This window comes from Rhinoraja longicauda, chromosome 10 (genome assembly GCF_053455715.1).
Source record: "Rhinoraja longicauda isolate Sanriku21f chromosome 10, sRhiLon1.1, whole genome shotgun sequence".
Classification (NCBI taxonomy): Eukaryota; Metazoa; Chordata; class Chondrichthyes; order Rajiformes; family Arhynchobatidae; genus Rhinoraja; species Rhinoraja longicauda.
Window position 1 is genome coordinate 51,628,151 of NC_135962.1, and position 14,261 is coordinate 51,642,411.

General features: G+C 47.8%; 1 protein-coding gene across 5 annotated transcripts in view; it reads right to left on the reverse strand.

The window, feature by feature from the left end:
• LOC144597448 (coiled-coil domain-containing protein 85C-like) overlaps positions 1-14,261 on the reverse strand; it is a 187,517-nt gene that overhangs the window by 4,718 nt on the left and 168,538 nt on the right. For 2 of the 5 annotated variants that reach the window (XM_078406859.1, XM_078406858.1), the window contains 2 exons: positions 7,378-7,479; positions 4,892-4,993 (listed from right to left, as the gene is read on the reverse strand). The exons of 2 other annotated variants lie outside the window; for them this stretch is intronic. In XM_078406859.1, coding sequence (XP_078262985.1) covers positions 4,892-4,993; positions 7,378-7,479 — 204 coding nt within the window. The remainder of the gene's footprint in view (positions 1-4,891; positions 4,994-7,377; positions 7,480-14,261) is intronic. One more of the 5 variants, XM_078406860.1, reaches the window with a different exon arrangement.

Here is a 14,261-nt window from a genome sequence, read left to right on the forward strand (position 1 = left end):
ATAGAAGAAAGAACAAAAGAAAAGTGGAAGATAGAAGAACAAAAGAAACGAGAAAGATAGAAGAAAGAACAAAAAAAAACAAGAAACAGAAAAATGAAAAAAAAATTATATAGAAAAATAGGTGCAGGAGCAGGCCATTCAGCCCTTCGAGCCAGCACCGCCATTCAATATGACCATGGCTGATCATCCAAAATCAGTACCCCGTTCCGGCTTTTTCCCCGTATCCCTTGATGCCTTTAGCCCTAAGAGCTAAATCTAACTCTCTCTTAAAAACTCCAGATTCAGGGACAGTTTTTTTCCCAGCTGTCATCTCCAGATTCATGGACTGTTTATTCCCAGCTGTTATCAGGCATCTGAACCATCCTACCAACAACTAAAGACCAGTCCTGAACCGCTATCTGCCTTATTGGAGACCCTCAGACTATCTTTGATTGGACTTTACTGGCTTTATCTTGCAATAAATGTCACTCGCGATATTCCCTTTATCATGCGTCTGTACACGGTAGATGGCTCAATTGAAATAATGTGTTGTCTTTCTGCTTGACTGGTTACCATGCAACACATGCCTTTCACTGTACCTCGCTCGGTACACTTGACAATAAAGTCATGACTAATGACTTTATTTTACCATTACAGGAAGGAGAGCAGTCGGGCATTCTGTCGTTCCACCATTCACTATATACCCCAGCCAAATCACACAAACTTCCCTTTCTCTTTATCCTTCCCTCCACATATATCAAAGCTGATCAGATGCACACTTACCCTTTCACTCTCCTCCCCACTATTTTTTACCTCCTGAGCTCTTGTTGGAAGAGAATTCCTTCAGGTCGGCCTCTCTCAGGTCGATGCTGAGATGTCCCCCTCCCTCCCCCCTGTGGGTAAGTCTAGAACTGGGGTGGGTTTTAATTTTGGAATAAGGAAATGCCACCTTATGGCAAAGATGAGGAGGAATATATTTGCTCACCGATTTTCCAGCACCCTTGGTTCCAGAGGTTTTCCGGATTATCCATTTTCACAAGTTATAGGACTAGAATTAGGCCAGTCAATAGACAATAGACAATAGGTGCAGGAGGAGGCCATTTGGCCCTTCGAGCCAGCACCGCCATTCAATGTGATCATGGCTGATCATTCTCAATCAGTACCCCGTTCCTGCCTTCTCCCCATACCCCCTGACTCCGCTATCCTTAAGTGCTCTATCTAGCTCTCTCTTGAATGCATGCAGAGAGTCGGCCCATCGACTCTACTCCGCCATTCAATCATGGCTGATCTCTGCCTCCTAATCCCAATTTCCTGCCTTCTCCCATAACCCTTGACACCCGTGCTAATCAAGAATTTGTCTATCTCTGCCTTAAAAATATCCACAGACTCGGCCTCCACAGCCCTCTGTGGCAATGAGTTCCACAGATTAACTACCCTCTGACAAAAGAAGCTCCTCCTCACCTCCTTTCTAAAACAGCGCCCTTTAATTCTGAGGCTATGACCTCTGGTCCTAGACTCTCCCACCAGTGGAAACATCCTTTCCACGTCCACTCTATCTATGCCTTTCATTATTCTGTAAGTTTCAATGAGGTCCCCACTCAACCTTCTAAACTCCAGCGAGTACAGGCCCAGTGCTGTCAAACGCTCACCATATGCCAACCCACTCATTCCTGGGATCATTCTTGTAAACCTCCTCTGGACCCTCTCCAGAGCCAGCACATCCTTCCTCAGATACGGGGCCCAAATTTGCTCACCATGCTCCAAATGTGGCCTGACCTGTGCCTTATGCCGGACCAGCAGAGGTGACGGCCTCTGAAAAGAGTCCAACGTTCTGCCGAGGAACGGTCCGCCGAGGAGCCGAGACACCAGCCTCGGAAGTCGGCTATGGGAACGGATCTGCCGGCTCCGGCCGGGCCGGAGTTCCAGAGCCCCGGCCGCAGGGGGGGCAAATTCGTCCCGCTGATTGGTGCGGAAATCCCAATGAGGTCGGGGATTCTGCCATCCCCACTGACGTTAACGCCGACCTGGCATCTTTAACATGGGTAAACATCCCAGGCTGCTTCACAGAGAGGCTATCAATTAAAACCTGAGCCCAGGCCGCACAAAATGATTTGAGGACAAACGACCAAAGCAATGGGCATTGAAATAGGTTCTTTAGGAGCATTTTAAAGGAAGAAAGAGTAGAAACATAGAAACATTGAAAATGGGTATTTATTCACAAAATGCTGGAGTAACTCAGCAGGTCAGGCAGCATCTCGGGAGAGAAGGAATGGGTGACGTTTCGGGTCGAGAAGGGTCTCGACCCGAAACGTCACCCATTCCTTCTCTCCCGAGATGCTGCCTGACCTGCTGAGTTACTCCAGCATTTTGTGAATAAATACCTTTGATTTGTACCAGCATCTGCAATTATTTTCTTAAACATTGAAAATGGGTGCAGGAGTAGGCCATTCAGCCCTTCGAGCCAGCACCGCCAGTCAATATGATCATGGCTGATATTCAAAATCAGTACCCCGTTCCTGCTTTCTCCCCATATCCCTTGATTCGGTTAGCCCTAAGAGCTAAATCTAACTCTCTCTTGAATACACAGGAGGTGTGGGAATTCCAGAGTTGGGGCCCAGATTCAGACAATGTTCTGCCAAAGCTGGCCTGCCCAGAATATTACGTTCGTTTCTCCACCTACAGAGACTGTCTAACCTGCCAAGTGTTTTCTGCATTAACTATGCTTCAGTAACTCAGAATAATGAACACTTGTAACATCGGAGGTATTTATTCACAAAATGCTGGAGTAACTCAGCAGGTCAGGCAGCATCTCAGGAGAGAAGGAATGGGTGACGTTTCGGGTCGAGACCCTTCTTCAGACTGATGTCAGGGGGGCGGGACAAAGGAAGGATATAGGTGGAGAAAGGAAGATAGAGGGAGATCTGGGAAGGAGGAGGGGAAGAGAGGGACAGAAGAACTATCTAAAGTTGGAGAAGTCGATGTTCATACCACTGGGCTGCAAGCTGCCCAGGCGAAATATGAGGTGCTGTTCCTCCAATTTTCGGTGGGCCTCACTATGGCACTGGAGGAGGCCCATGACAGAAAGGTCAGACTGGGAATGGGAGGGGGAGTTGAAGTGCTCGGCCACCGGGAGACCAGTTTGGCCTGCTGAGTTACTCCAGCATTTTGTGGATGAACACTTGTAACATCGGTACCCTGGAGTCATCTCCACAGAGTTGCTCTCTCCACTGGTTTAAGTCTTATCAAAGTCTTGATTCCAATACCAGCACTTGCTTCAAGCCAGAACAAACACGATTCTATCTGATGGGGACAGACACAAAAAGCTGGAGTAACTCAGCGGGACAGGCAGCATCTCTGGAGAGACGGAACGGGTGACATTTCAGGTCGAGACAAGTTCCTTCCTACACAGCATCTGCAGTTCCTTCCCACACATTCTATTGGGTAAAGTTGAGTTGAGTTTAGTTTAGTATTTTGTCACGTGTACCGAGGTGCAGTGAACAGCTTTTTTTGTTGCATGCTCTAGTCAGTGGAAAGACTATACACGATTACAATCGCGCCAGCCACAATGTACGGATAATTACGAATCATTTCATCCATCTCCTGATTTTTCTGATCTCAACGTAGAAAGGAACGGGATGGAAAACAGGCTCTGTCGATTCACTATTGTTCATTACAGTTAAAGTACAAAGGCAAAATCCTCCTTTTATAAAAACAGAAAATGCCTGAAATACGCAGCAGGTCCATCTGTGTAATGAGAAAAAGAGTTAACGCTTCAGGTCAAAGACCCTTTGTCAGATTTTGTGAATCCTCCTTTGGCTGGGTCCATTGAAGTCGAAAGAAGGGTCCCGACCCAAAACATTGTTTATCCATGTCCTCCAGAGGATGTCTGTCTGAAGAAGGGTCCCGACCAGAAACGTCAACCATTCCTTTTCTCCAGAGATGCTGCCTGGCCCATTGGCTTGCCCCAGCACTTTGTGTTTTCCCACTGCATACACTCCCCGAATTACACAATAGACGAATTACGTATTAGTGAAATGTTGTTGTCGCAGCGAAAATAGGCAGAAAATGCTAAAGTAACTCAGCGGGACAGGCAGCATCTCTGGAGAGAAGGAGTGGGTGAAGTTTCAGGTCGACACCCTTCTTCAGACTGATGTCAGGGGGGAGGAAGATACATAGATAAGGAAGCGTAAGGTGTGAAAGTAGGACAAAGGGAATGGCGATCAAGGAAAATGTAGAATAGATCATTGTTAGCAGGGAGAAGCAAGCAACAAAGCAAACAGAGATTAAATGTAGTCGGAGACAGTAAGACCGATCAGAGAACTGAGAAGGGGGAGGGATGGAGAGAGAGGGAAAGCAAGGGTTACTTGAAGTTAGAGAAGTAACTTCTCGGTACGGTACGGCACGGTAGCGCAGCGGTAGAGTTGCTGCTTTACAGCGAATGCAGCGCCGGAGACTCAGGTTCGATCCTGACTACGGGTGCTGCACTGTAAGGAGTTTGTACGTTCTCCCCGTGACCTGCGTGGGTTTTCTCCGAGATCTTCGGTTTCCTCCCACACTCCAAAGACGTACAGGTATGTAGGTTAATTGGCTGGGTAAATGTAAAAATTGTCCCTAGTGGGTGTAGGATAGTGTTAATGTGCGGGGATCGCTGGGCGGCACGGACTTGGAGGGCCGAGGGGGCCTGTTTCCGGCTGTATATATATGATATGATAAGTCAATGTTCACACCGCTGGGGTGTAAGCTGCCCAAGCGAAATATGAGGTGCTGTACCTCCAATTTGGGCTGGGCCTCACTCTGACAATGGAGGAGGCCCAGGACAGAAAGGTCAGTGTGGGAATGGGAGAGGGACTGAAAGTGTTTAGCAGCCGGGAGATCAGGTAGGTTTAGGCGGGCTGAGCGGAGGTGTCCTTACGTTACACATTTCACGGACAATGGCTTTCTCCTTTTCACTTAGGTCATCGTGATCACAGTCTTCTGGCAACTGCCTATCCAGGTTGTCATGGACTTCCAGGACCTAAAAACCCAAATTGTGTAAACATTAACAGTGGCAAGATGCTAAATGACGTGTGCCGGTCGGTCCACCACCGAATTTCTAGCAACTGGTGGTCCGGCACCTCCTTTAACCTGGACCAAATTAGTAGAGCGCACATTAAATCCTCCCCTCGGAACTCCCACCGAAAACGTGGCGCCTGGGCCGGGAGAGATAGCCGATGTCGATCTCACATCTCACAGGACTATCATATGAAGAAAGACTGGATAGACTCGGCTTGTACTCGCTGGAATTTAGAAGATTCAGGGGGGGATCTTATAGAAACTTACAAAATTCTTAAGGGGTTGGATGGAGAGGCTAGATGCAGGAAGATTGTTCCCGATGTTGGGGAAGTCCAGAACAAGGGGTCACAGTTTAAGGATAAGGGGGAAGTCTTTTAGGACCGAGATGAGAAAGTTTTTTTCACACAGAGAGTGGTGAATCTGTGGAATTCTCTGCCACAGAAGGTAGTTGAGGCCAGTTCATTGGCTATATTTAAGAGGGAGTTAGATGTGGCCCTTGTGGCTAAAGGGATCAGGGGGTATGGAGAGAAGGCAGGTACGGGATACTGAGTTGGATGATCAGCCATGATCATATTGAATGGCGGTGCGTACAGGCTCGAAGGGCCGAATGGCCTACTCCTGCACCTATTTTCTATGTTTCTCTATGTTTCATCGGGACTTCCTCGCCGATCGGTGGGATGAATTTGCCTCTTGCCGCCGGGGCTCTGGAACTCTGGCTCAGCTGGAGCCAGCGGATCCATTCCCATAGCGGGCTTTGGGGGCCAGTATCTCGGCCCCTCCGGAGGTCCATTTCGGTGCCGTTAGACCTCTGTCGCTCCAGCAAAACAAATAAGCCAGAAGGGCTCTGGAAGCAAGGGTGCCGGAATATCGGTGGTGGTCCTGTACTATAAAAATATTGTTCCAAATACTAATGACCCTGGTGCGAGCAGCTACCATTCTAATTTCTTGCAAATAAAACACAGGTTTTATTCATTTCCAAGCTGGGTTTGTGTTTGCCCAGGTATTTAATTGATTATCAGTATCAAGATGAGTCTCAAGGATTCAAGGGATGCGAGGAACAGAATTCCCAGGTCTGATCCCGACTGCTTTAGTTGTTCACAGGGCAGGAAGAGATGATAGATAAGGGATAAGAGATAGTGTGGCTCCCATCAGCTGGTTCCTGACATAATCCCCAGACCCAGTTTTCAATTGACTGCCGTCTTCTGGGGGAAAGAATCCCAGTTTTCCACAACAAGACAATGTCCAAAGATCGAGATAGTCTAGCTGTGCGGTTCTTTCTAATGACAACAAACCTGATTATCAGAAGCATAGCAAAGCCTAATCTTCAGAGACGAAGAACTGCAGATGCTAGTTTGGAAAGAAAATACATAAAGTGCTGGAGTAACTCGGCGGGTCAGGCAGCATCATCCAAAGACGTACAGGTTTGTAGGTTAATTGGCTTGATATGAATGTAAAATTGTCCCTAGTGTGTGTAGGATAGTGTTCGTGTGCGGGGATCGCTGGTTGGTGAAGACTCGGTGGGCCGAGGTGCCTGTTTCCATGCTGTATCTCTAAACTAAACTAAATTAATAAACTAAACTCAACTAAAGCATCTCTGGAGAACATGACCTTTTGGACCCTAATCTTTCATGTTTTCTTATGACAGGGAGAGAGGGGCCATTTGGCCCATTGTTTCAACGCTGAATCACAGAGCAATCCCGATCAGAGGCAGCTAAAGATGTGTTGTCCTTGGAATTTAGAAGAACGTGGGATAATCTTATTGAAATTATCGATTAGTACCGGCTTATGGGGAGAAGGCAGGAGAATGGGGTTGGCCAGGAAAGACAGATCAGCCATGATTGAATGGCGGAGTACACTTAATGGGCCGAATGGCCTAATTCTGCTCCTATCACTTATGAACAGGGCGGCACGGTGGCGCAGCGGTAGAGTTGCTGCCTTACAGCGAATGCAGCGCCGGAGACTCGGGTTCGATCCTGACTGCGGGCGCCGTCTGTGCGGAGTTTGTACGTTCTCCCCGTGACCTGCGTGGGTTTTCTCCGAGATCTTCGGTTTCCTCCCACACTCCAAAGACGTACAGGTATGTAGGTTAATTGGCTGGGCAAATGTAAAAATTGTCCCTAGTGTGTGTGTAGGATAGTGTTAGTGTGCGGGGATCGCTGGGCGGCGCGGACCCGGTGGGCCGAAGGGCCTGTTTCCGCGCTGTATCTCTAAATCTAAAAAAAAAATCTAAACTTATAATTGAAGAGAGGTCCATGGCACATTTATTGGGTTCGTTTCCAACCAGCTAATTGTGGGTAGGAATATTTCTTTAGATGAATAGACACATCTTGGTGTTGTTTTTTTTACCTTCATTGCATGTACTACAGCCTCAGGCTTTTGAGCACTGGGGAAGAGACCAGGTGGCAGCACTGGGTTGTTGGGGTCTAGAGCCACCAGCCGCGGAGCACCCTGTTTAAAGAACACAAGAGTGGTGAGGACAAGGTGCCTTGAAACAGGGTCAGTAGAGTGGGGGGGGGGGGGAGTTCAATCTCAGGGAAAGGGCACAAAATAATGGGGAAGAAAGGATCAATAATAGGAAGAGAAGAGGAGGTGAAAGAGGAAGGCTGTTGAGAAAGACTGGTAAGGGATGGGCAGAGATAGGAAGGGGGTGGTTGTTAGAGAATTGGGGAGAGGGAGAAATGAGAGAATAGGAGGGAGACTAAGAGAGAAGGGGTGGGGCGGGGGGGAGAAAAGACACAAAATGCTCGAGTAACTCAATGGGTCAGGCAACAAGCTGCCTGTCCCGTTGAGTTACCCCATCACTTGGTGCTTTTTGTTTTCATAAACCAGCGTCGTCATCACTTCCTTGTTTCTACGGAGGGAAGGGGAAGTCGGGACGAGGAGGAAATAAATAGGTGCAACTAGTAGGAGACGGAACAGACAGCGAGAGAACGGGAGAAGCAACAGGGAGGAACGTGAGAGAAGGAAAGGGGGAAACTATTTGCCATCCATCTCTACAGGGAAAGGGGTGAAGCATGTTGAAACGGCAAGTCACAGAATAACACTGGGAGTTCCAGTCATTTCTCGATGCCTTGAGCTGAATTGCATTCAAATGCAGCCATTTGCTAACGATAGGATCACAAAACGATAGGATCCTGACTACGGGTGCTGCACTGTAAGGAGTTTGTACGTTCTCCCCGTGACCTGCGTGGGTTTTCTCCGAGATCTTCGGTTTCCTCCCACACTCCAAAGACGTACAGGTATGTAGGTTAATTGGCTGGGTAAATGTTAAAAAAAAAAAAAAAAAAAAAAAAAAATTGTCCCTAGTGGGTGTAGGATGGTGTTAATGTACGGGGATCGCTGGGCGGCACGGACTTGGTGGGCCGAAAAGGCCTGTTTCCGGCTGTATATATATGATATGATATGATATGATAAAATGCCAACAACATAGAAAAAGCCATTAGGTCCTTTCAGTCCACACCAGTTCTATACAAACGTATAGCCCGTGTCTTTTATCATCGTTACTTTTCCGCATACCTTTCATTCATTTGTTCTATATCTCACTTTATCACCGTCTATATCTCTCATTTCCCTCTCCCCTGACTCTCAGTCTGAAGAAGGGTCCCGACCCGAAACGTCACCTATTCCTTTTCTCCAGAGATGCTGTCTGACCCACTGAGTTACTCCAGCTTTTTGTGTCTATCTTCTGTACAAGAGCAATCTATCTGGTCCCACTCTACTGCCCTCTCTCTCTCTCTGGCCCAGGCTACACTTTCCTTTCAGTTACTTACCCAGCTCCCTTTGGAACACCATCATTGAATCTGCAGCCCACACCCGATTACACACAGGTCAATGACGTCGGATGCTGTCTGTGTGGAGTTTGCAAATTCTGCCTGTGCTAGGGTTGCCAACTGCCCCGTATTACCCGGCACATCCCATACATTGGGCTAAATTGGTTTGTCCCAAATTGGACTGCCCTTGTGCCGGGGGGCGCCGTAGTGTAGGCCCAGACAGTGTAGTGTAGGCCCAGACAGTGTAGGCCCGGAGGCCTGGGCGCCGCCTAGCAGAGGTTGCGTAGCAACCCGCCTCCAGGTCCGGGCGGCTGCCATTGGTGAAGCGGGAGCACGTGACCACTAGCTGACTTTCTCACTCCCAAATAATGGACAAAAGGTGATGTCACCTCCCCGCGCCCCATGTGACCTCACCTTTTGTCCATTATTTGGGAGTGAGAAAGTTGGCAACCCTAGCCTGAGCCCGTGACCGCGTGTGGGTTTCCCTTTGGGTGCTCCTGTTTCCTCCCACATCCCGAAGATGTTTGGGTTTGAAGGTTAATTGGCCTCTGTAAATTTCCCCTAGAGTATCGGGAGTGGATGCAAAAATGGGATAACGTGGAACGTGTGATCGATGGTCGGCGAGGAATCTGTGAGCCGTGGAGCCTTTTTCCATGCTGTATCTTTCAATTCAACTTGAAAAGCAACCTTTCCGGTTGCCAAACATTTTAACTCCCTCTCCCATTCCCACACTGACCTTTCTGTCCTGGGCCTCCTCCACTGTCAGAGCAAGGCCACACGCAAATTGAAGGAACAGCACCTCATATTTCGGCTTGGGCAGCTTGCAACCCAGCATGAGAAGGGACCCGAAACATCACCCATTCCTTCTCTCCTGAGATGCTGCCTGACCCGCTGAGTTACTCCAGCATTTTGTGAATAAATTGCAACCCAGCATTATGAATATGGACCTCTAATTTCAAGTCACTCTTGCAATCCCTCCCTCTCCACCCCTCCCCCACCCTAGTCGTGCTATGAGCTTCACTGAGGGCACCCCTTCGTTATCACCTCCTCCACAGCCAACAATGGACCATTGTGGGCTCCTTGGCCATCGGTGCCGGCTCTGATTTGTTCTATGCCTTTTCATACCTCTAGTTTCCCTCCGCCCTGACTCTCAGTCTGAAGAAGGGTCTGGACCCGAAACGTCACCCATTCCTTTTCTCCAAAGATGCTGCCTGACCCGCTGAGTTACTTCAGCATTTTGTGCCTATTTTCACTACTACAACAACATTCCACTGCTCATTTCAATAAGTTCACATGGTGAGACTATAATTTGTATATTAACATGTATTAGTCTTTTTTTGTTTCTTGGATACAGTGCGCAAACACACCCTTTGGCCCACTGAGTCCGTGTTGACCAGCGATCTCCGCACACACAGAATAGGGACCATTTTTACATTTCTACCAAGCCAATTAACCTACAAACCTGTACGTCTTTGGAGTGTGGGAGGAAACCGAAGATCTCGGAGAAAACACAGGCAGGTCACGGGGAGAACGTACGAACTCCGTACAGACTGCACCCGTAGTCGGAATCGAACCAGGGTCTCTAGTGCTGTAAGGCAGCAACCCTACCGCTGCGCCACCGTGCGCTCCTGATGATGCAAATCAATTTTGGCAAACACTTCACTCAAGGTGAAGGAACATTGCTGCCAGTGGTTATGTTCAAGAGGTGGCAGGATTTGGATTACATTTGATTGTGGAGACACATAGAAACATTGAAAATTGGTGCAGGTCAGGTCAAGTCAAGTCAAGTTTATTTGTCACATACACATACACGATGTGCAGTGAAATGAAAGTGGCAATGCCTGCGGATTGTGCACAAAAAAGAATTACAGTTACAGCATATAAATAAAGTTAATAAGTTATTATAGTGTAGACAAAAATTTAGTCTCTGGAGTTATAAAAGTTGACAGTCCTGATGGCCATTTGGCCCTTTGTGCCAGTACCGCCATTCAATATGATCATGGCTGATCATCTAAAATCAGTACCCCGTTCCTGCTTTCTCCCCATATCCCTTGATTCCGTTAGCACTAAGAGTGAAATCTAACTCTCTTTTGAAAAAAAATCCAATTAATTTCCCTCCACTGCCTTCTGTGGCAGAGAATTCCACAGATTCACAACTCTCTGGGTGAAAAGGTTTTTTCTCATCTCAGTCCTAAATGGCCTACCCCTTATTCGTAAACTGTGACCCCCCCCTGGTTCTGGACTCCCCCCAACATCGGGAACACCTTTCCTGCATCTAGCCTGTCCAATCCCTTAAGAATTGTATGTGTTTTGTCGAGAGAAAGCACCACACACTAGGATCAAAAGCCCATTCCCTGACTCCCTCAGTCAACATCCAGGCAGCACAACAGTGAGGAGAAATGAGACAAATTACCAATTAAACTCTGAACTTGGCAAACAAGCCTAGTAATGAGACACCACCCTCCAGGCAACGCGTCTTTCCGATTCAATACGTTTGTGTCATTTCCAGAAGGAAAAAAAAAGACACAGAATAATCTTTCAAGTAGGTTAAAACAGCTTGGAGGGGTTTATTCAATGTGTTCCTCTCTTTCCTTGGGCCAAGTGAACCAGCCTCAGCTGCACAGTTTACTGAAGATAAGAAAAATATATACTCTATTGTGAGTTGGCGCTTAGCTGAAATGTCTCCAAGCTACAGCTGGAATAACACGCGGGGACGGAGTTTTCACCGTTGGGAGACTCCCTTCAGGTCAGCGATGAAAATGTGTTGGTAAACATTGAGCGGCACGGTGGCGCAGCGGTCGAGTTGCAGCCTTACAGCGCCACAGACATGGGTTCGATCCTGACTATGGGTGCATGTCTGGACAGAGTACAGCTTTGGAACAGGCCCTTCGGCCCACAATGTCTGTGCTGAACACAATGCCAAGTTAAACTAATCTCTGCCTGCAGTTGATCCATACCCTTCCATTCCCTGCATATCCACGTGAGAATGGATACATGTACTATGCTGAGAACTATATTCTGCACTCTAAATTTTCCTTCGCTCTGCCTATCTTACCCGAGTTTGGCTTGATTGTATTTAAGTAGCATCATTTGATTTGATTTGATAGCATGCAAAAACAAAGCTTTTCACTGTACCTCAATACACGTGACAATAATAAACCTAAACCTAGATCCTCTTCAATGCAACGTCGAATGGAAAAAAAAATCAGACTGGATTCGCTCCCCTTTTCTTCAAAGTAGCGCTCTGAAAGGGCGCAGAGACGATGTCGCCAGGACTCGAGGATGTTGCCAGGACTCAAGGGCCTGAGCTACAGGGAGAGGTTGAGCAGGCTAGGACTCTATTCCTTGGAGCGCAGGAGGATGAGGGGTGATCTTATGGAGGTGTACAAAATCATGAGGGGAATACATCAGGTAGACGCACAGAGTCTCTTGCCCAGAGTTGGGGAATCGAGTTCCAGAGGGCGTGGGTTTAAGGTGAGGGGGGGGGGGGGGGGGGAATATTTAATAGGAACTAGAGGGGTAACTTTTTCACACAAAGGGTGGTGGGTGTATGGAATGAGCTGCTGGAGGAGGTAGTTGAGGCAGGGACGATCGCAACATTTAAGAAACATTTAGACAGGTACATGGATAGGACAGTTTCGAGGGATATGTGCAGGTCAGGCAGCATCTCTGGAGAAAAAGATGGGCGACGTTTCGGGTCTTCAGACTCTGTTTGTTCTTTCCCCATAGCCCTGCAAACTATTCACCCAAGGCTGCCTATCCCATTACTTACTGAAGGACGGTGCTGTGATTCTATTTCAGTATCGCTGCAGGCAGTCAGATCCTGATCCTAACCTCTCCCTTCAGTTGAAAAAAAAGCCCCTCACAGCTCCCTCGTATCTTTCGCCCCAAATGTTCAATCTCTGACCCTGTCCTTGAACCAACCATGAATTGAAACGTGTCTAGGGAGGAACTGCAGATGCCGGTTTCAACCGAAGATAGACAAAAAAAAGCTGGAGTAACTCAGGCAACGGGCAACATCTCTGGAGAGAAGGAACGGGTGACGTTTTGGGTCGAGACCCTTCCTCAGGTCCGAAGAAGGGTCTCGACCCGAAACGTCACCCATTCCTTCTCTCCTCAGATGCTGTCTGTCAACGCCAAGTTACACCAGCTTTTTGTGTCTATTAATTGAAACAGCTTTCTTTCATTTTACTCGTCTCCCGAGCGTAGCCACAGAAGCCTTGGCATCTCCACGCGGTGCCTTTCCAGTAAGTAGCACAGGGTTTTTTTTTAATCCCTCTACAAAGATGTTAACTGTAAAGAAGACATTGTGGCAGTTAAAATGTGTGAACCGAGAATAGTGAGTCGGGCCAGTGAACCGAGAATAGTGAGTCGGGCCAGTGAACCGAGAATAGTGAGTCGGGCCAGTGAACCGAGAATAGTGAGTCGGGCCAGTGAACCGAGAATAGTGAGTCGGGCCAGTGAACCGAGAAGAGTCCAACAAAGGAATCTGCAATCTGAGTTGCTTTCAGATTAATTAGTGGTTTAAATTTAGCTCGTGGCTGCTCAGGATGTTAAGAGCGCAGGAGCAATGGCATTGGCAATTTGGGGTCACCCTTCCCTCCACAGGTCAGAAGTCTATAAAATCATGAGAGGAATAGATCGGGTTGATCTAGATCGGGTAGATCTAGATCGGGTAGATCTAGATCGGGTAGATCTAGACCGGGTAGATCTAGATCGGGTAGATCTAGACCGGGTAGATCTAGATCGGGTAGATCTAGACCGGGTAGATCTAGATCGGGTAGATCTAGATCGGGTAGATCTAGATCGGGTCGAATAGATCGGGTAGACAGAGTCTCTTGCCCAGAGTAGGTGAATCGAGGACCAGAGGACATAGGTTCAAGGTGAAGGGGAAAAGATTTAATAGGAATCTGAGGGGTAACTTTTGTCACACAAAGGGTGGTGGGTGTATGGAATGAGCTGCCAGAGGAGGTAGTTGAGGCTGGGACTATCCCAACGTTTAAGAAGCAGTTCGGACATGTACATGGACAGGACAGGTTTGGAGGGATATGAAACCAAACGCAGGCAGGTGGGACTAGTGTAGCGGGGGACATGTTGGATGGTGTGGGCAAGTTGGGCTGAAGGGCCTGTTTCCACACTGTATCACTCTATTACTCGATGACTATGACTCTATGACTCTATGACTATATAAGCAGCAAACCCTACACTGCCGATCAAAAGGAGCTGCAACCAAAAATAATTTATTCAACTATTTACAATAATATATATAATACTAAATTATTCAAAACAAACCCACCGCCACAATACAAGTAAAACAAATTTTCCTGAAACAACGATATCACCATTCTTATTAAGGATGCACTCCACCCCCCGCGGTGCCCAGCGGTAGAGTTGCTGCCTTACAGCGCTTGCAACACCGCAGACCCGGGTTCGATTCCGACTACGGGCGCTGTCTGTACG